This window comes from Tursiops truncatus, chromosome 16 (assembly GCF_011762595.2).
Source record: "Tursiops truncatus isolate mTurTru1 chromosome 16, mTurTru1.mat.Y, whole genome shotgun sequence".
Classification (NCBI taxonomy): Eukaryota; Metazoa; Chordata; class Mammalia; order Artiodactyla; family Delphinidae; genus Tursiops; species Tursiops truncatus.
The window spans coordinates 63,106,294-63,128,745 of NC_047049.1; the positions used below are offsets into that span (position 1 = coordinate 63,106,294).

The 22,452-nt window shown below is 38.7% G+C and overlaps 2 protein-coding genes across 12 annotated transcripts in view; both read left to right on the forward strand.

Annotated features, from left to right (window-relative positions):
* The window catches only part of DNA2 (DNA replication helicase/nuclease 2), a 48,566-nt gene extending 47,393 nt beyond the window's left edge, over positions 1–1,173 (forward strand). The window contains exon 21 of the mRNA XM_004324452.4: positions 24–1,173. Within this exon, the coding sequence (XP_004324500.2) occupies positions 24–92 (69 nt within the window). The 3' untranslated portion in view covers positions 93–1,173. The remainder of the gene's footprint in view (positions 1–23) is intronic.
* Positions 107–22,452, forward strand: part of RUFY2 (RUN and FYVE domain containing 2) — an 82,796-nt gene continuing 60,450 nt past the window's right edge. For 8 of the 11 annotated variants that reach the window (XR_004522608.2, XR_012326614.1, XM_073793547.1 and 5 more), the window contains exons 1-7: positions 107–215; positions 9,891–10,064; positions 13,923–14,040; positions 19,086–19,187; positions 20,886–21,009; positions 21,203–21,264; positions 22,323–22,388. Coding sequence is in view for 9 of the 11 variants with exons in the window: in XM_073793547.1 (XP_073649648.1) it covers positions 125–215; positions 9,891–10,064; positions 13,923–14,040; positions 19,086–19,187; positions 20,886–21,009; positions 21,203–21,264; positions 22,323–22,388 (737 nt within the window). In the remaining 2 variants the exon portion in view is untranslated. Of the gene's footprint in view, positions 216–7,862; positions 7,996–9,890; positions 10,065–13,101; positions 13,172–13,922; positions 14,041–19,085; positions 19,188–20,885; positions 21,010–21,202; positions 21,265–22,322; positions 22,389–22,452 lie in introns of those variants that run through there. The other 3 variants (XM_073793545.1, XM_073793546.1, XM_073793548.1) reach the window with 3 other exon arrangements.

Below are 22,452 nucleotides of genomic sequence, written 5' to 3' on the forward strand. Positions count from 1 at the left end.
ATATCTTCCTTAATTTATTTTACATCATGGATCTTCCATCAGGAGAACATGAAAGTCTTTGTCATATATTGGGTGATTTTCAAAGAAGATAAAGCACTGTTTTCCTTGCTTTTTCCAAACCATCATGATCTTCTCTAACTGTTGCCTATTTATAATTCGGATATGCTGTAAAATCAGTGCCTGGTTACACTGTGAAGATAACTTTTATCCCAAGGGTAAGAAATGATGTAAATATACTCTTTCAGAGTTCCAGTTTTTTTGTTTTATTTATTTTTTGGTATAACCTTGTTAAACATAAAGTTCTATTACCATACAAAATTTAACATAGTATTTTTTTAGTACAGGTGAAACAAAACTGAAAAGTCTAAATTTATAGGTATTATAAATGTGGTTTTGTATGATCTAGAGTTTGATAAATTTCTACCACCTTTTAAAGCTGGGGTGAATTTTTCAATCTGAGGCTTAAACCTTTAAGTCTAAATTTTCAAGATTAATTTGATCTTTTAGATTTTTAATCATATTTTGTTTATTTGAAAGATTAGGTAAGAAAATTGATCGCTTTTGTCATTTAAGGACAATCTTGTGATGATGAGAACATAAGTAAGATGTTTTTCTGTATTTTGAGGTCCCTGATTCAAAGGCCATTCTGCTGGTTTTTTTCCTGACTTTTGCTTTCTCCTATCAGAGATGTTTTCACTTTAAACCTAGTCTTTTAAATTATCACTGATAAATGTATTATTTCCAGTTAATTTCTGATTCTCCTTACTCTCCCACTTGTTATTTTCACTTTTCAGTATTCTAGTGAAAGAAAATAATTCCTACTGTTCTTTTGAGAAGAAATTTTGTTTGCTGAATTGATGACAAATTAAAAAGGTGTATTCCTATTTTCACTTATTCATGTTCATATGCCCCTTAGTTTTAGGGCATTTCTCAATTTTCTCTTTTGGTATAAAAATGTTTTGTAAAACAGTTACCTCAAAGTGCTTGGTTACTTATATTGTGACCAATTTTAACCTTAGTGTATCCATCTTTGGCAGGGAGATCTCTCACTTCTCTTAAATGTTTTCTTTTTAATGAATGTTAAGTATGTTAAAAATTGCTGCCTCTACCTCACATGTTTTAAAAAAATTATTACTTGAAGATTTTATTAAATAAATTGTTCTCTTACTGTTAGATCTTACAGTGTCAATTATTAATACTAAATAATAATTAAGTTCAGGGTTGTCCACAGTTTTTTCCAGTGTTGAGAACTGAAATATTGATAATGCTCTAAAGCTGAAACCAAGGAGTGTTGACATTATAAAGAGATTTATGAAGGACACACAGGATGGAGTTGATCATGGAGATACTATGGATTAGACAGGAAAAACTAGGAAGTTTACAGAGATAAGGCTTAAATATTGGTTAGATATTCCTGGGAGTGAGATGAATAATGTAAATTCTTTTGGTTCAATCAGTGGTTGCTTTACAGATTTGTATGGCCTGCAAAGCCCTGTGGAAGAAGAGCCCTGGGAGGGGTTCCATGTTTCTTGTCATTTGGGATTCTTTTTTTATTTTTTTTTGCGGTACGCGGGCCTCTCACTGTTGTGGTCTCTCCCGTTGCAGAGCACAGGCTCCGGACGTGCAGGCCCAGCGGCCATGGCTCACGGGCCCAGCCGCTCCACAGCATGTGGGATCTTCCCAGACCGGGGCACGAACCCATGTCCCCTGCATCGGCAGGCGGACTCTCAACCACTGCGCCACCAGGGAAGCCCTGGGACTCTGTCTTGATTACAAGAGTCTAGCCACTTAGTTGAAAGAGTTAGGATTCGTCTTTTATATATAAGATGCTGTGAGTTGGAGGCTTGGGGTGAGCTGTAAGTTAAACCCAGACTGGGCCATCAAATTGCTAATAGTGCAGTTTAAGTATGACATCCACGCCAAGGACTAAGACAGCAGTGGCTACCAGTCTCTAATGTTATTGGGCAGTCACTTTGTGCAGGTCCAGATCAAAAGCATCATTAGCCTAGACAAGGTCTTCCTTATAGTGTAAAGCCAGGATGTGATGACAGTGTAGCCATTCCAGTGGCCCCATTCCTGAAAATCAGTTCAGAGTTCTGCCTCCTTACCTCTCTTGCTGCCTCCTCTGATTCCTTTCTTTTCTTCCTCGTCTCTCACTCTCTAGAGACGGGTCTTTCCCAGAGCTCTATGTTTGGTCTGGTCCTGTTCTCCCTCCTTGGACAGTCACTGCCTCCAGCCATGACCTATGTAGCTGTTTACCAAATCTGTATACCCCGCCATGTCTTCTGGATTCTAGTTATATCTGTGTTCCAGCTCCTGCCTTCAGAGTCTTCTGTGAGCACTTCCGAGTCAGCACATACAAAATGTAAATTTCCATCTTCATCTAATGCCTTCCTCTGTAATCTCTATTTCTGTCAAGGACACCATCTACCTCACATTTTCTGAGTTCAAAAGTCTTGGCGTAATTTTCTTTCTTTAAATTTTTTTTTCTAATTATAGAGTAGTACATGATTTTAGTGAGAATTTCAAACACTACAAATTTTAGAAAATTCAGTTTCTTTGTAATCTTATCATTTAGTTATAACTACTGGTAGTTTGGTGTATGATAATCTGGACTGGTGCTTAAGAGTAAAAATTGCCAGAACCCACAACAAGAAACACATTTTGCATCATGACTCAGCATGAACATATGTATGTGCATGCACCTTAAACAGTACTTTAACAAAATATTTACCCTTTTTATATGTGATATACCCTAATATTTTCCACTATTCCATTAAAAGCAAAGCTGGTTGCAGGGCTTCCCTGGTGGCGCAGTGGTTAAGAATTTGCCTGCCAGTGCAGGGGACACGAGTTTGAGCCCAGGTCCGGGAAGATCCCACATGCCACGGAGCAACTAAGCCCGTGCACCACAACTACTGAGCCTGCGCTCTAGAGCCCGCAAGCCACAACTGCTGAGCCCGTGCACCACAACTACTGAGTCTGTGCTCTATAGAGCCCGTGTGCCACAACTACTGAATCCCGCGCACCTAGAGCCCGTGCTCCGCAGCAAGAGAAGCCACCGCAATGAAGAAGCTCGCGCGCCACAACAAAGAGTAGCCCCCACTCGCCACAACTAGAGAAAGCCCGTGCGCAGCAACGAAGATCCAAAGCAGCCAAAAATAATTAATTTAAAAAAACAAAGCTGGTTGCAACCTACTAACATTCTTTCATATCCCACTAATAGGTTGGAACGTGTGGTATGTAATGGAGGTCATTCTCCATTATTTCTTTGCATATTTGTTCTAATGTACTTTTTTTTTTCTGGCCGCACTGCATAGCTTGTGGGATCCTAATTCCCTGACCAGGGATCCAGGCTGGGCCCATGGCAGTGAAAGTGCAGAGTCCTAAGCACTGGACTGCCAGAGAATTCCCTAATATACTATTTTTGCTCTTCCCTATACATGTCTTTTTTCTTGTTTGTTGTATCCTCTATCTATATTTGTCTGTTTCTCCAATACCATTTATGCAACTTCACCCAGGCTGAAAGACTAGTATGCTACCTTCTCCAGAAAGCCTTTTCTGATTTTTTTCCTTCCAGAAAGAATTACTTCCATCTTTATATGTAGCTTTATACCACTTACTGCTTTTTTAGCAGCGGTAATAATATGTAATATGCTTTATAATTTTCATAGATATTCTCTCAATTGAATTAAACCCTACAGAGTACCTAGCATAGATATTTCACGTTAGCATATGGCTCTGGGCAAGTCATTGCTAGAACCCAGATGTTCTGATTAGTAATTCAGCAATTTTCCCAGGTACTATGTGTTTCCCATTCAGTGTTGTGTACATTTTCCAGGTGCTATACAAATGTTTAGAAGCATTACAATTGCTGGGAATTCCCTGGCAGTCCAGTGGTTAGGACTCCGCGCTTTCACTGCCAAGGGCTGGGGTTCAATCCCTAGTCAGGGAACAAAGATCCCACAAGCCGCACAGTGCAGCCAAAAAGAAAAAAAAGCATTACAATGGTTAGTGTAAGCAAATCACATCTCAGGCCAGCTGGAAACCTTGGGGCATGATTTGACCAGCTGGTCTATGTAGATTCAGTGGACAGCTTTGCTCATTAAAAAGACTGCTTGTAGCTAAGAGGATAGGCCCATCCAACCTCACTCAAGTCACCACTGACTCTCGGCTGATTGGGACTCATGATCCTGGAAAGTATGAACCAAGATGGACCCAGGGGGTGAAGTCTGCCTTTCCTGACTCTCGGCTCTTGTATAGATACTGCTTTGGCTTATTATGAAAGATTTTTACATAAAAATTATTTTTAAGGCTTTAACTAGCTTTCTTTTCATGATGAGCTTTAGAACATTATTATAAAACCTTTAAAAACACACACAAAAGTAGTATAATGAACTTCTATATACCCATCACCCACATTCAACAGTTAGATTTTGCAGCAATTGTTTTCAACCATTTTTCCTTGCTGACATGTTTTAAAGCAAATTTTAGACATCATTCAATTTCATCCCTATATTTCAGTATGTGATGAGTTTTTAAAAAACAGTATTTTGTTACATGATTATATCTGTACGTTTAAAAACCTAGATTCTTAGTTTTAGTACATCAAGAGCTCAGAACAGATTCATATTCTAGTTTAAACCTATTAAGTGTAATAGGTTTTAAACATACACCCTAATTCCAATTCTGTTCAATACAAGGTGGCTAGAGTATCCAGCAAATATGTATTTTGGAGTTTAAGAACATCTTCCTCAAAGGAAGAAATATTTTTTGCTTTAAATAAAGCTGGTCTGTTACTGAACTAAATTTCTTTCCTACATGTAACCTATAAAGTCACTGGAGGGAAAGCAATTCAGAAAATAAAGCTCTTTTCCTTTGTTCTCATGGTTTTATAAAATAAATAAATATATACTTAACATTATTTGCTTTTCTAAACGCACTTGGAACACAAATCCCTCCCTTTTTGCTCATCATTTGGAGAAGAGAAAAATGAACAATTCAGTCATTTCAGTGTTTAACAGCAAGATGGTGGAAGGGGTTAGACTTGTCATCAGTTTTAGGCTCCTTCAAACACTGTAAAAACCACAGATGTATTTTGACATTATGAAAATGGAGGCTAGTTTTGTACTGGTTCAGATTCTGGCTCTGTTCGTTAATAGTACTGTGACTTTGGGCGAGTTATTTAATCTTTGAGGTTAGTTTCATCTGTAAAAGAGGTAAATAATTTATTCCTCATGGGGTGGTTCTGAAGATCAAATGAGGTTTTGGCCTAGGAACTGACCTTCACATACATGCTCATTGACCTTCACTTCCACGCTCATGGGCATGGAAGATGAACGGTGAAAGGGTGATGGGATAGTTGAGGAAATGAAATTTGACCCTATCTCACATCATCACTGAAATTAATTCTGGGTGCACTAACAGGCCTAAATATTAAAGGCAAAACTATGTAATTCTTTTTTTTTTTTAAATATTTATTTATTTGGCTGCATCGGGTCCTCGTTGTGGCATGTGGGATCTCTTGTTGTGGCGCTCGTTTGGTCGCGTGGGCTTCTCCCTAGTTGTGGTGTGCGGGTTTTCTCTTCTCTTGTTGTGGCATGCAGGCTCCAGGGTGTGTGGGCTCCAGAGCACATGGGCTCTGTAGTTTGTGGCACGCAGGCTCTCTAGTTGAGGCGTGCAAGCTCAGTAGTTGTGGCGCATGGGCTTAGTTGCCCCGCGGCATGTGGGATCTTAGTTTCCCAACCGGGGATCGAACCTGCATCCCCTGCATTGGAAGGCGGATTCTTTACCACTGGACCACCAGGGAAGTTCCAAAACTATGTAATTCTTAAAAGAGAGTATCTTCATGACCTTGGAATAAGGAGGATTTCTTAAGACACTAAGGCAAAAACTATAAATTCACTACAAGAAAATTAAGAACTTATATTTAATCAACGGTTGCCATAAGGAGAGAAAAAAAATTAGCCAAAAGATAGTGGCAACACATAACTGACATCAAATTAGTATGTAGAATATTAAGTAACTTGCACAAGCCAATAAGAAAAAGGTAAGTCAATAGAAAAACAGGCACCATTTCTTTGCAAAAGTGAAATTCCAAATAGTAAACATAGGTAAAGTGCTCAATGTCATCAGTAATGAGATAAATAAAAAACAAACCTGCCATGCAATTACCTACCCACAAGACGCAAAAAATGAAAAAATCCTCAAAATTCTAAGCATTAGAATGGACACAGCAACAGAAAAACAACACTGCTGATAGGAGTGTAAATTATGAGAAATTTTGAAAACAGTTTGGCATTATCTAGTAAATTTAAAGAAAGGCATACCTGATTTCTAGTAATTGTATTCTTATTTACATGCCCTAGAGGCTCTCCTGCATATAGGGACCAGGAAGTATGTAAACCTGAAAACACCCTAACCTGGAAACTCCTCATGGACATGGACGATGTTGAACAAAAGAAACAAGTAATGTTCGTAATGTTATTCCACTTGTGAAAAGTTTGTAAACAGGCAAAAATAAACTGTATTGATTAGGGGCACATACTTACGTGGTAGTAACATGCAGAAAAGCAAGGAAACAATTGTCATAGAAGTCAGAATCGTATTTATTAATACTTCTAGGGGGATTGTGGCTAAAGGCCTTTCCCCCAGGGAAGATGACTCTCCTGTTCTATGCTCTCTTGATCTGGTGGTGTTTTCCCAGCTGTTCACTTTATGATTCTTTAAATGTATATATGCTTTATAAATTTATATCCATGTATGATTATCTCACAATAAAGAAAATTAAAAACCAAAAGAAGTAAAGAAACATAATAGAACTGTATGCTGACCAATGTGATGAAGAGATAAACATCGCTCCATTTCCTCGAAATATCAGTCTATTTCTAACTCGGACACTGTTTTAATAATTGCTGGGCTTCCCTGGTGGCGCAGTGGTTAAGAATCCGCCTGCCAATGCAGGGGACACAGGTTCAAGCCCTGGTCTGGGAAGATCCCACATGCCGCGGAGCAACTAAGCCCGTGAGCGAGCCACAACTACTGAGCCTGCACTCTAGAGCCCGCACGCCACAACTACTGAAGCCCACGCGCCACAACTACTGAAGCCCACATGCCTAGAGCTCGTGCTCCGCAACAAGAGAAGCCACTGCAATAAGAAGCCCGTGCACCACAACGAAGAGTAGCCCCCGCTCGCCGCAACTAGAGAAAGCCCGCGTGCAGCAACGAAGACCCAACACAGCCAAAAATAAAATAAATAAATTTTAAAAATATATTCTTAAAAAAAAAAAAAACAATTGCCGATCTAACTAGGTAATAGCTCAGTTTCCCCAAATTGATATAACTTAAACCTAGTGTCAACTGACCACGAGAGTGTTTACTCCCTGAAATGAGAAAACGCTGGCTTTATCTCTGCACCTTTCCCTCGATTACTGAGACCATTCCTCGTTGCTTTTTATAAACCAGTGGATTCACTGGTGGTCCCCTGCGAGTTAGTTGGTGAAGAAAGGAAGCGGTCAGGTGTGTTCGATTAAACCCAGCCGGACCCAGGAGATGAAAACGTTTGCACGTGACTCGCATCCCCTTGGAAATGCAGCCCTAGCGCTCCGGCGAGGCCCCCAGGGTGAGAGACCAGGGTCCGCCCCCCTGCTCCTCAACGCGAGGTCCTCCTCAACGCGAGGTCCTCCTCTCAACGCGAGGTCCTCCCCTCAACGCGAGGTCCTCCTCACGCTCCTTTTCCTTCTCCTTCCGCTCCGGCTGGATCCGAAGTGGCTCAGAGAGGTTGGATTTCTCCGCTGCCGGCTTCAGGCTCCGCGGCCCCCCGCCCCACTCGGGCGCCGCGGGACCGCCCGGCCGTCCTCCCGCCGCCGGGAGCGCTGTGGGCCGCAGCGGGCCTGGTCGCAGACGCCGTGGCGGCCGCCGCTCGCCTGAAGGGAGCTGCTGGCGGGGCCCAGGGAGTCCTCGCCCGAGACCGCGTCGCCGCCGCCGCAGCCATGGGTAAGCGGAGCAGGCCGAGAGCGGACGCCCGGCCCTCCGTGCTGGGCCGAGGGCTCGGCCGGGCCAGGAGGATTGGTGGTGTGGTCATGGAGGCCTCGGGGTCGGGACTGGGGTCCGAAGCCGGGTTTGGGCCTGGGTGGAGGCAGCCGGGGGCGCAGGGGCGCCCGCGGTCGCCATGGCAACGCGCGGCCGCCCCTCGTTCCCCCTCGCCCCCTTCCCCGTTCAGGGGCCTAATGGCAGAGGTTTGGTGGTCCGTCGGCTTACAGAGAGCGAGGACAGGGCCGGCCGGGGTGCAGCTCCCGGGTCGGGGGAAATAGTCGGGGACGGGCGATGACTTTTCAGGTTTGGGGGTGGCGGAGGGAAGCGTCTCAGGTTTGGGCTTGGGTTCCAGATGCAGTGGGCGGGAGAGGGGCAGCGATGCCGCGCAGGACCCCGGGTGAGCATTCCGTGAGGGTGTCGGGGCGCCCCGAGCCCTTGGGCAGCCTTGCTGGCTGGCAGGCAGGGAGGCAGGGAAGGGGTTCTACAGGCAAGATGCGGGAACCGGCCTTTGGGCGCGTGTGGGGGCCGCAGCCCGGGCGGGGCGCGGCTGGGGTGCAAACGCTCCTCTACTCGGGACCTGCCGGCGACCACCAGGACCTACCTTCGAGTAGTTATAAAGGCGTCCTTTGTCTGGTTGTCGCACCGTACATTACGGATTGTGATGGGCACTGTTAAGAAAAATGAGAATTGCTGCAGATTATGAAACATCGACTGGTTTCGTCCCCGAAAAAAGAGTCATACCACGATGCATATTTGAAGCAATGATGTCTTGTGTGGAGATTCTCCACCAGCTAGCTTGGTCGTAGCAGTTGTGACTGTTTGCATTTTAAGTTGCTTAGGATTCAGTGTCACGCTTCACGCCTGGCTATCTGTGGTCAGAAGTAAAATACTAGATCATTGGGAACCCTGGACTTTTTATCCAGTGAAGGAAAAACGGACATTTGGTTTACTTGGACTAGTAAACTTGTCAGGGATTATGAGACAGTATACTAAGTGCTTTATTTTTTTACACTTCATTTTGGCATCTGTGTTTGCTGAAAATATTTCTGCCAGTCACAACAGTGATGAGAGTATGGGGAAGCATCTGAATTTATAAGAAAACTGAGAATGAAATTTGTGGGAAAGAAAAATTTTTGTGAATTGAGAGTATCAGGTAAAATCAGTTTTAAAAAAATGCATCGATTACCTTGATATTCAACTGGATCAGCTGTGTGGAAGGTCAGGAAACCTTAAGGTGAAACTGGACCCTGCTTTTATTTCCTCTGGGAAAATAAAGGAGTCCTGCAATACAGAACTACAATTGCAATGAAAAGAGACAAGATAGAAAGAGGGTTAAAATGAGTGAGAGTTGAATGGCTTCTCTTGTGGCCCCCTATTTTACTTACCTGTCATGTTTGTTATGGGTGAAATTGGAATCTTAGAATTTTAACTACCTTTTATTGTATTGCCAGTTTATTCTGAACAGTTTTTTGCTTTTGGATTCATCTGTGATGGTTCCTGCTGTCTGCCTTTGCATGAACCCTTAAACATGTTGTCTGTTACTCTTATCTCCAGAGAAAGATTTAAAAAAACTCATTCTCCCTGAAGAGGTACCACAAAAGTAAAATAAATACCCTAGAATAGCCAATTTGCAGGATCTTGAGAATAATTCATAAACTTTGGCTGGAGTGAGCATTGTTCTATGGTATGCATGAGAGACATAAAAAGAAGTTAACTAGGGGTGTATGTTAGGAAGACTTACTTGTCCACCAAGGAAAAACAAACCACTGTTGGTTTTACAGGGGAAGGAAAGGGTTTGTATAGTTTACAATGTCAGTTGTTGCAAGTGATGTTGGACTCCTTTCTTGTGCTTTCAGCTACAAAAGACCCTACAGCTGTAGAGAGAGCAAACTTGTTAAACATGGCTAAACTCAGTATTAAAGGACTCATTGAATCTGCTCTAAGCTTTGGCCGCACTTTGGATTCTGATTACCCCCCCTTGCAGCAGTTCTTCGTTGTTATGGAGCATTGTCTGAAACATGGTCTTAAAGGTATTGTGAGATATTTTTTAAAAAACCAACTATAGAACCTCCCCCCTCCCATCTTAAATATCCTTGAAAATGTGATTTGTTTTGAGGCCATAATTACTGTTACTTTAAAAATACTGGGTGGGTTGGTTTTAGGAGAAAATACCCTACTACTTTATGTTTTCTAATGGGTGGTCTTCAGAAAATCCTTAGTTGTTCCTGTTTTGTAAAAATGTATTTGTATACTCTTTTGTTTTAAAAAAAAACAAATTATTTATTTATTTGGCTGCATCGGGTCTTAGTTGCAGCATGCCGGCTCTTTGTTGCGGCACATAGGCTTCTCTAGTTGCGGCGCGCGGGCTCCAGAATACTCAGGCTCAGTAGTCGCGGCACGCCGGCTTAGTTGCCCTGTGGCATGTGGGATCTTAGCTCCCTGACCAGGGATTGAGCCCACGTCCCCTGCATTGGAAGGTGGATTCTTAACCACTAGACAACCAGGGAAGTCCCTGTAAAAAGTGTATTTGATTTAAAAATGTTTTCAACATACTCTGAGCTGATTTCCATTTTCTAGGACAACTATAGAGTTATATAGAAAATCTTAAGCTTGGTGATTCTGGTATGAACTATAATTACTAGTTTGAGCTCTCTTGAATAAATACATTAAAATAGTTGATTGTTGAAATATGAACCTCCTTAGTGCATGGAAACATATCTAGAAAAATTGTCTTCTGGACTGGGTTATTGTAGAAATGTGAGTGCTCCCTGAAAATGATGATAACTGGATATTGTATTCATCTATACATTTCACATTGAATTATTTTTATGTGTTTGTATTATATTACTGTTCTTTTACTAATAGTAACTACTTTGATCTCTGGTTCATATGATCAGAGCTGTGTAGAGGGCTATGTAAGAGATGTGTACTAAGGTGACTATTAAAAAAGAAGAGAAGCTTGCTTTTATGTTGGTATACCAGAAGCCTGGGTAAGTTGGAAAGTTCTTTTTTTAAAAAAATTTTAATTGAAATATAGTTGATTTACAATATTGTGTTAGTTTCAGGTGTACAGCAAAGTGATTCAGTTTTATATATATATTATATATATGTATATTTTATATATCTATATTCTTCTTTAGATTCTTTTCCATTATAGGTTATTACAAGATATTGAGTATAGTTCCCTGTGCTATACAGTAGGTCCTTATTGCTTATCTATTTTATGTATAGTACTGTGTATATTTTAATCCCAAACTCCTAATTTATCCCCCCCTCCTTTCCCCTTTGGTAACCATAAATTTGTTTTCTATGTCTCTGAGTCTATTTCCCTTTTGTAAGTAAGTTCATTTGTATAATTTTCTTAGATTCCACATAAAAGTGATATCATATGATACTTGTCTTTCTCTGACTGACTACTTCACTTATTATGATGATTTCTAGGTCCATCCGTGTTGCTGCAAATGGTATTATTCCATTCTTTTTTATGGCTAATATTCCATTGTGTATATATGCCACATCTTCTTTATCCATTCATCTGCTGATGCACACTTAGGGGGAGTTTCTGACTATGGCACATGAGAGTAGGGGTAAATGTGAAAAACAAAAGAGGAGATTTACCTAAACATGGTTTTAATAAAATGTACTTTAAACTGAGAAGGAGCCTTGGCATCGAAATTTGAGAAACCCTATATGTGATGTTATTAATGTATTCATTTTTAAATTAAAATTTGTTTATATTTATTGAGATATAATTGACATATAACGTATTAGTTTAATGGGTACAACACGATTCAGTATTTTTATATATTGTGAAATGATCACCACAATAAACCCAGTTAACATCCATTACCACACATAGTTACAAGATTTTTTTTCTTGTGATGAGAACTTTTAAGATTTACTCTTAGCAGCTTTCAGATATACAATACAATCTACAATACAGTAACTGTAGTCATTATGTACATTACGTCCCCAGGACTTCTTTTATAACTAGAAGTTTGTACCTTTTGACCATCTTTACCCATTTCATCTATTCCCACCCTCCAACCCTGGCAACCACCAATCTGGAACGTGTATCTATGAGTTTGGTTTTGTTGTTTTTGTTTCTTCATATTCCACTTTTTCTTTAATTAGAGTTAAAATAATTTTAAAAATTATATATAATAGTGAAATATGTTCTTTTTGTACATGAATCAAACAACATAGAAGCACATGGAGCAAAAACATAATTTCCCTTCATTCTCTTCCATTCATCTCTCTAAAGGAATCTTTGTCACTCTTCCAGCTCTTTTCTGTTTTTCTTTCTTTCTTTTTTAAATTGAATTACAGGTGATTTTTTCTTTTACTCTAAATAAAATCATGCTGTATTATTCTGTGACTTTCTTTTTTTCCCTATTTAAAAAAAAGAAAAACTTAATGGTATGGTTTGGAGATTTTGCCATTTACATAGAGTCTTTATCACATTTTTAATGGCTGTAAAATATTTCATAGTATATGTATACCATGACTTATTTAACTACTTTCCTCTTAATGTACACTTAGGTGTTTCCAGTTTTTTATCATTAAAATTATGCTGTAAGGACATCTTTGGATATATATGTTTGTACACATGTGCTAAGATTTCTTTAGGATTCTTAGGAGTAGAATTATTGGGTCAAAGGATAGAGGCAACTGATGTCTGTAAAGCCTTCACTGATTAATCAAACAACAGTGAATGTGTTTGTTTCCCCACATTTTTGCCTACTCTTGATATTCTCAGTCTCTGAATACTTCTTTTAATACATCAGGAAGTCAACAGTCTTATCTCAGGCCTTGAGTTTTAATTTGCTTTTTGAAAAACTTCCTTTTTATTAAAAAAAAAATAGCAGTGACATAGGTCTTTATTTTCCCCCAGACTGCTGAAATGGAATTGCCAAATGATGGCCACGATAGTTACGTTTTAGACTCTTTTCTGAATATATTTTCCTTTACTTCCCAAAATATCATGAGGCATATCCTAACAGTCAAATGCCTATCTTGATCAACCATTATAAAGCTACTTTGTGCTGATTGATTTTTCTCCCCCAGGGAAAATTGCCTATCTTGCTGGCTTTTGGGTGGTGCATATGATAGGCACACTGGATCCACAGGAGATCTGGTCAGTATTAGAAGGAAACATAGTGATTTCATGGTTTTATATTACCCGAATCTCACATTCAAATAAAAGGAAAAGTAAAGTCACAATTTTTTGTGTTTAAAAGTAAAATAACTATTTGTCCTTGGTTTATTGAATAAACTGGTAAAGATCAGCCTGCTAGGGCCACCAGTCTTATTTTTGTACTGGTAAAGAATGAGCCTATGGGACTTCCCTGGTAGTCCAGTGGTTAAGAATTGGTCTTGCAATGCAGGGGACGCCGGTTCAATCCGTGGTTGGGGAGCTAAGATCCCACGTGCCGCAGGGAAACTAAGCCCATGCACTGCAACTGCTGAGCCTGCACACCACAACTAGAGAGCCCGTGTGCTCTGGAGCCCTCACACCACCAACTACAGAGCCCATGCACTGCAACTACTGAGCCTGTGCGCCACAGCTATCGAGAAGCCTGCACAAAATAAAATAAACATCTATTAAAAAAAGAAAGTTAAAAAAAAAAGAATGAGCCTAGTTGTTCTTCTACTTTAATTACCTACTTGCATATTTCTGATATGGAAAAATGACCAAGGTGCATATTTCTGATAGGGAGAATATCAGAATCAACAGGCTTCTGATCAACAGGGCTGTGTAGTGATAAGAGAGGAAAGGTCTGTGAATAATTGTATGTTAAGTTAGAAATGTTGAAACTAAGTATTTAACATGAGGTTACTACAGTTTTGTAAGTTGAAGTTACATGCATTATATTTTCTTTTTAAAGTAAGAAAATCATTTTTGAGTTATAACAAAACTATATGGGGCCCTTTGGAACTGGTGGAGAAGCTGTACCCAGAAGCAGAGGAAATAGGAGCTAGTGTCCGGGATTTACCTGGTCTTAAGTAAGTAATCTTATTACTTGTTCCTCCTTCACCGTAGAAGTATATTTACTGTTCCTTAAAAGTACCTCACAGTCTAGTTTATTATCTTCTCGCAGCCTTATGTAACCTTCTTGCATTCTCTTCTAATAAAATTCTGTTTATTCTTTATGGCTCAGCTCAAATTTCATTTCCTTTATGAAATTTTTCTTAGCCCCTTCAATAAGAATTAAGTGCTGTTTCTTTTATACTGCTATCATTATAGTCACTCTTATATCACTTACTTAAATTCTGCATTGTATTGCAGGAAATAGGCAAGTTCTTTTAAGATAGGATGTATCAATCACTCATTTCCGTTTCCTGAGTATTAAGCTGGTTTGCAGTAGTAGGCAGTTTTACTATTTGAAGACTGATTTAAGCTAAATCCAGGGCAAAGGCTCAGGAGATTTGAGTTCTCTGATAAGCCATTTATGTACCACAGGACTTGTGCAAATTACTTTTTTTTATTCTTAAAATTGGGATCTGTATTGTCATCTGCCTGTTTGACTAGATGAAGGTGCAGCTGGCCCTCGATATCTGTGGGTTTTGCATCTGCAGATACAACCAACTTTGGATCAAAAATATTCAAAAAAATTTTTTTCAGAAGGTTTCAAAAAGCAAAACTTGAATTTGCCACACCCTGGCAACTATTTACATAGTATTTACTTTATATTAGGTATTATAAGTAATCTAGAGATGATTTAAAGTATATGGGAGGATGCGCATAGGTTATATGCAAAATACTATGCCATTTTATATAAGGAGCTTGAGTATCCATGGATTTTGGTATCTGAGGGGGTCCTGGAACCAATCCCCCACAAATACTGAGGAAAAACTGTATATGAAATGTCCTAAAATCTGAATGTTCTAGCTAGTGACTCATGAGTGTTGAAAATTTTTTGCAGGTGTTTTGCTGTTAAGGCTAAGGTTTTATGTTCTTCAGGGTGTGATTAAGATAGAAGAGCTTACTTTAGTTTATCTTAATTCTTGTGAATGAGATAACTTTTTTTTTTATGCTTACCATTTTTTGTCAGATTATCAGTTTGCTTTCTCTTAGCTTAACAATTTAGGGTTTTGTATGTTATAGGGAATATGGTAGTGTTTTCTGTTATCACAACATCCAAATTTGCAAATTGTACTTAATTGAGTGATAAAAGTAAATAGCTATTCATTGAGTACTGTATCAGGGTAACAGGATAATTGTTTTACATGACTTATCTCATCTAGCGCTTAAATCAACCTTAGGGTAGAGATTATTACTGTGATAATTGTATAGATGTGAAAAGTAAAGATCAAAGAAGTTACAGTTAACAAGTGGCAGAGCCAGGATTTAAACCCAGTTTTTAGAATTAAATAGCAAGTGATGTTCACATTTCATATTTCTTACAATGGTATATAAGGTGTAGCAATTTTTAACAAAGAGAGGAAAAGGGGAATTTAACTCTCAAAAAGAGAAATATAAGATTTGGCTTCATTTTAATATGAAGATACATGTTCATATTGTTTTTTAAAAGCCATACAATAAATAAAATAAAATGCTAAGCCATGAGAAAGTTGTTAGCTGTTTGAAGTGAAGATTAAGTTTCCTCCCACATTACCTGCTAAAATGTTCTCTGCATAAGAAAACATAAAAGTGTGAATGATGTATTTCTCTTTAAAAAAGTCGTACATGTTCTGTAAAACTTGGTTTTATTTTTACTAAATGATAAGAATTTGGATAAGAGAGATATGAGATTAAATTTTTTTTAGCAAGAGAACAAATCCACACTTCTATTTATTTACTTTTCAATAAGTTTAAATCCTTGAGGGGTATAGCATCACACCGATTCTGTGTCCTATGACCTTAGCAGGAAGGTTGCTTCAGAATTTGGTGCAAACCATGCCACTGTTACCATGAGCACAGGTTACCTTTCCCTAGATGGCTGGTTTTGTTCAGTTTGCCACAAGGAGTTACTGTGTTGTTTTTTGCTTTGTACACATCACATCTCTTGCCTAGATAGAATTAGTTTTCATCTTGAGCACAAATGCCTTCAGTTTTTTTTTTTAACATCTTTATTAGAGTATAAATGCTTTACAATGTTGTGTTAGTGTCTGCTGTACAACAAAGTGAATCAGCTATATGTATACATATATCCACATATCCCCTCCCTCTTGAGCTTCCCTCCTACCCTCCTCCCTATCCCACCACTCTTGGTGGTCACAAAGCATCCAGCTGATCTCCCTGTGCTATGCAGCAGCTTCCCACTAGCCATCCATTTTACATTTGGGAGTGTATATATGTCAATGGTACTCTCTCACTTTGTCCCAGCTTCCCCTTCCCCTCCGTGCCCTCAAGTCTGTTCTCTACATCTGCATCTTTATTCCTGCCCTGCCACTAGGTTCATCCATACTGCTTTTTAAAATTCCATATACATGCATTAGCATTCGGTGTTTGTTTTTCTCTTTCTGACTTACTTCACTCTGTATGACAAATTCTAGGTCCATCCACCTCACTACAAAAACTCAATTTCTCTCCTTTTTATGGCTGAGTAATATTCCATTGTCTATATGTGCCACATCTTCTTTATCCATTCATCTGTCAATGGACATTTAGGTTGCTTCCATGTCCTGGCTGTTGTAAATAGTGCTGCAGTGAACATTGTGGTACATGACTCTTTGAATTCTGGTTTTCTCAGGGTATATGCCCAATAGTGGGATTGCTGGGTCGTATGGTAGTTCTATGTTTAGTTTTTTAAGGAACCTTCATACTGTTCTCCATAGTGGCTGTAGCAATTTACATTCCCACCAACAGTGCAAGAGGGTTCCCTTTTCTCCACACCCTCTCCAGCATTTATTGTTTGTAGATTTTTTGATGATGACCATTCTGACCTGTGTGAGGTAGTACCTCATTATGGTTTTGATTTGCATTTCTCTCCTGATCAGTGATGTTGAGCATCTTTTCATGTATTTGCTGGCCATCTGTATATCTTCTTTGGAGAAATGTCTAGTTAGGTGTTCTGCCCATTTTTGGATTGGGTTGTTTGTTTTTTGTGATATTGAGCTGCGTGAGCTGCTTGTATATTTTGGAGATTAATCCTTTGTCAGTTACTTTGTTTGCAAATATTTTGTCCCATTCTGAGGGTTGTCTTTTCGTCTTGTTTATGGTTTCCTTTGCTGTCTAAAAGCTTTTAAGTTTCATTAGGTCCCATTTGTTTATTTTTGTTTTTATTTCCCTTACTCTAGGAGATGGGTCAAAAAGGATCTTGCTGTGATGTATGTCACAGAGTGTTCTGCCTATGTTTTCCTCTAAGAGTTTGATAGTGTCTGGCCTTACATTTAGTTCTTTAATCCATTTTGAGTTTATTTTTGCGTATGGTGTGTTCCAATTTCATTCTTTTACATGTATCTATCCGTTTTTACCAGCACCACTTATTGAAGAGGCTGTCCTTTCTCCATTGTACATTCTTCCCTCCTTTGTCAAAGATAAGGTAACCATATGTGTGTGGGTTTATCTCTGGGCTTTCTATCCTATTCCATTGATCTATATTTCTGTTTTTGTGCCAGTACCATACTGTCTTGATTACTGTAGCTTTGTAGTATAGTCTGAAGTCAGGGAGCTTGATTCCTCCAGCTCCATTTTTCTTTCTCAAGATTGCTTTGGCTATTCGGGGTCTTTTGTGTTTCCATACAAGTTGTAAAATTTTTTGTTCTAGTTCTGTGAAAAATGCCATTGGTAATTTGATAGGGATTGCATTGAACCTGTAGATTGCTTTGGGTGGTATAGTCATTTTCACAATATTGATTCTTCCAATCTAGCAGAATGGTATATCTCTCCATCTGTTTATGTTATCTTTGTTTTCTTTCATCAGTGTTTTATAGTTTTCTGAGTACAGGTCTTTTGCCTCCTTAGGTAGGTTTATTCCTAGGTATTTTATTCTCTTATTGTTTCCTTAATTTCTCTTTCTGATCTTTCATTGTTAACCATAAGATCATCTCAATAGATGCAGAAAAAGCTTCTGACAGAATTCAACACCCATTTATGATAAAAACTCTCCAGAAAGTGGGCATAGAGGGAACCTACCTCAACATAATAAAAACCATATACGACAAACCCACAGTAAACATCATTCTCAGTGGTGAAAAGCTGAAAGCATTTCCTCTAAGATCAGTAACAAGACAAGGATGTCCACTCTCACCACTATTATTCAATGTAGTATTGGAAGTCCTAGCCACAGCAATCAGAGAAGGAAAAGATATAAAAGGAATACAAATGGAAAAGAAGAAGTAAAACTGTCACTGTTTGCTGATGACATGATACTATACATAGAAAATCCTAAAGATGCCACCAGAAAACTTCTAGAACTAATCAACGTATTTGGTAAGGTTGCAGGATACCTTCAGTTTTAAGAAGAGCTGTGTACTCCCTCTGTCCCAGAGACACTGCTTATAGCCAGCAAAAATGGCCTGGTCCACAGCCTTTCAGACAAATTTATTGTTTTAAAAGTTCTGTTCCCATCAGGCCTCCACGTTAAAGAGGAGATTTAATGTTTTAAACGACAACTGGATAAAAGAAACATTTGAAAAATAGCAAGCAGTGATTCTTTCTAATTAATTAGCATCTAGATACCTTCTTAGCTTTGTCATGATTTTTAAAATTCAGATATAATATCAGTTATTTTTTGAGAGCATTATATTGCCTTTATTGATGCATTTTGCATAATCATATTTAGAGGGCTAAGCCTATTCTGATAAAATATTTCTTGTGGAATTATCCTCACTATTTAGAGAGTCATTTTTTCCAAGACATAAAATGGTACCTAGATGTCCTGTAGGCGCAGATTTATCTTAGAGACTTAAAAAGCTCCCAGGGATTGGTTTGCATGCTCAAAGAGCTGACTTGAAACTAAGTCAGCTTGAAACTCTAGAAACTAAGATAAAACCGTGATAAATTGCTTTTTTCTTTATTAATGTGTACTTCAACAAAGATAGAAGATGTAGTCTATAATCTTTGGGCTGGGGCTCTTTTCTGACTGTTGGGTTTTGCTTTTCAGGACCCCCCTGGGTCGTGCAAGAGCGTGGCTTCGATTAGCCCTCATGCAAAAAAAAATGGCTGACTACCTGCGTTGCTTAATTATTCAAAGGGATCTCTTGAGGTACTACCATTAAATCATGTTCATTTTCATTTTTTATTTCATTTATATCCTGTTTCCCAAAAATGGTTGAAGATATAGTATGAAAGGATATGTAAAATACATTACGATGGCATAAAATAAAAGGAGGAGCAAAATGAGATAGAGAAGCATAGTGGAGACATAACGTGGATCAAGAACTAGCCTAAAAAATGAATACTGTAAGATTTTTATTGGCTGACAAGGTGGAAATTTATATGTCGTATTTCTAAGTTTTAATTTTTTCCTAAATTAGTTAATTCTATGAATAAAAATTTGTATTGGAATTTGGAGCTTTAATTCAGGAGGTTTCTTTTTAGATCTTGAATGTCCAAACTACTGCTTTGATTGTATTGTGGGCGCTTTTTAAACTGTCAGTTTAAATTGAAGGCCAAATGTTTAAGACAGACTTTCAAAGCAAGGATATCAGTTCTCAAAGGGAGTGGGCCCATGGCAGCCCCTCTCTTCGCCCTTGTTCTCTTAGAGTGCCTCTGTGATATTTTGGAGAATCTGGTCTTTTTTTTTTTTAATGTTTTCTTCTTTTAAATTTATTTTTATTTTTGGCTCCATCGGGTCTTTGTTGTGGAATGAAGGATCTTTTTTATTGCGGTGCTAAGGCTATTCGTTGCAGCGTGCGGGCTTCTTTCTAGTTGTGGCGTGTGGGTTTTCTCTCTGTAGTTATGGCACGTGGGCTCTGTAGTTGTGGTGTGCAGGCTCCAGAGCACGTGGGCTGTGTAGTTTGCAGCACGTGGGCTCTCTAGTTGAGGCACACGGGCTTAGTAGTTGTGGCTTGTGGGCTTAGTTGCCCCTTGGCACGTGGGATCTTAGTTCCCCAACCAGGGATCAAACCCTCATCCCCTGTACTGGAAGGTGGATTCTTTACCACTGGACCACCAGGGAAGTCCCTGGTCGTTTTTTATTTTACTTGTGACTCCAGTTGTACATCTTGGTTTTCCCATTTGTTAAATGAGAATGACCACGCTTTAAACGCCTTCAATTTCTCAACGATATTCTGAAGGTTAATTAAGGTGATTAAGTAATATACATGGGACTTCTTGAGGAAGGCATGAGACAGTGATAAATAGTTTTCTGAGTATTAGTTGTCAAGTCTTAGTTTTTAGGCTGTCCTATTTCTTTCACAAGTCTCTTGTTTGAACATTTTTTGGGATCTAGATATCCATAAATATCTTTAATGCTTATCTATTAAGAGCACTTGCAATAGATATACCAAATGCATTGACTAGAAAATGGACTTGAAATGTTTCTTATGTTCGTTTCCCCACATTAGTCTTTATCCTAAGCGTCTTAATAAGTCCTGGGATGAAAATTCAACTGTACTAAAAAGTATCGTAATCAGATCAGCAGCAGTCACTGTATCTTTCGAGAGTCACAAACATTCCAGGGCTCAATGCTGCTCCCTTTTTTTTTTAAATCTCTGTTTGCTTCTCTTTTCTCTCTCTCAAAATTCCTTTTCCTCTTTTATCTCCTTCAGTCCGTTTCTTTTACGTTTTCTTTATAGACATTTAAATCTCAAAAATTTTAAGTTATTTGCATATAGAAAGGCTAATTTCAAGTTACCTAATTTATATTGGTTCCATTCTTGTAATAAGGTATTGAGATTTTAAAACTTAGTTTTCAAAATAAATTTGTAATGTAAGATTTTTATTATTTTAATTTTCACAGTGAATTCTATGAGTATCATGCACTAATGATGGAAGAAGAAGGAGCAGTAATTGTTGGGCTGCTGGTTGGCCTGAATGTGATAGACGCTAATCTGTGTGTAAAGGGAGAGGATTTAGACTCACAAGTAAGTGAGAATGACTAGTGCCAAATGCAGAGTGTTTTCAGTTTGTACTGTTCCTCTTTGATCCAGGTATTACTCTAAGTTGTAAACAGTGCTGTTAAACACTAGAAAAAAATTAGGGATGAAAGTCAGTTGTATGCTAAAGGTACTTCTAGAATTTCCACCCTCTAAATAAGAATAACTTTATTTACTTTAGGTTGGAGTGATTGATTTTTCCATGTATTTAAAGAATGAAGAAGATATTGGAAATAAAGAAAGGTATGATTTTCATAAGTTATTTCACATGTTGTATTTTATATGTAGCTCTTTTACAAATCAGTATGAGGTCCATCTATTTGCAATATGGTTTTTATTTCCTTTTTTTCTGTGTAGTTCCTGCTTTGTTTTGTTTTCACTTCCATTTACTAGGTTTACAAAGCAAAAATCACTTAGAACGAGGTTTTAATCTGAAGTATGACTTCTGGTCATACCAGTAGTTCAGAGACCCATTTTCTTTTTTCTTTCTTTATTTTTTGGTTGTTCTGCATGGCTTATGGGATTTTAGTTCCCCGACCAGGGATCGAACCTGGGCCCTTGTTACTGAGAGCATGGAGTCCTAACCACTGGACTGCCAGGGAATTCCCCGGAGACCCATTTTAATAGTCAGCTCTGTTTCTGTGATAAAAAGAAATGAAAGCTTATTATTCATAAGCTTACAAATGCTGGTTTATTTTAAGACATAACGGTAATCATTTCACAATATTAAATGTATCATATTAACATGTTGTACACCTTAAATTTACACAATGTTATATGTCAAATATATTTCTTAAAAAAATAAATGGGGCTTCCCTGGTGGCACAGTGGTTGAGAGTCCGCCTGCCGATGCAGGGGACACGGGTTCGTGCCCCGGTCCGGGAAGATCCCACATGCCGCGGAGCGGCTGGGCCCGTGAGCCATGGCCGCTGAGCCTGCGCGTCCGGAGCCTGTGCTCCACAGCGGGAGAGGCCACAACAGTGAGAGGCCCGCGTACCGCAAAAAAAAAAAAAAATTAATGAATTAATAAATAAATGCAAAAGTATTTAAAAACGTACTAATGGTATTGTTTAATATTAGCAAGTAATTTATTTAACAAAAGTTATAGTTATTTAGTACACAGCTTGCTGCTATATGATTATAAAGATTCTTGGATTTTATTTTAAAGGCAAGATAACGTTGTTTTACCATTATGGTTTAACACAATTTTAGATAATTTAGATCTTTTATGGGGTTTTTTTTTTGGTCACCCAGTAAATACCTTTCCAGTTAGCACAAAGCTGCTTTTTCCCCTCCTCTAGGAATGTTCAAATTGCTGCCATATTAGACCAGAAGAATTATGTTGAAGAATTAAATAGACAACTGAAGTAAGTATTATGGACACATGGATACTTAGTACATTTTGGATGTTGTCTTAGGTTTTTTTTTCCC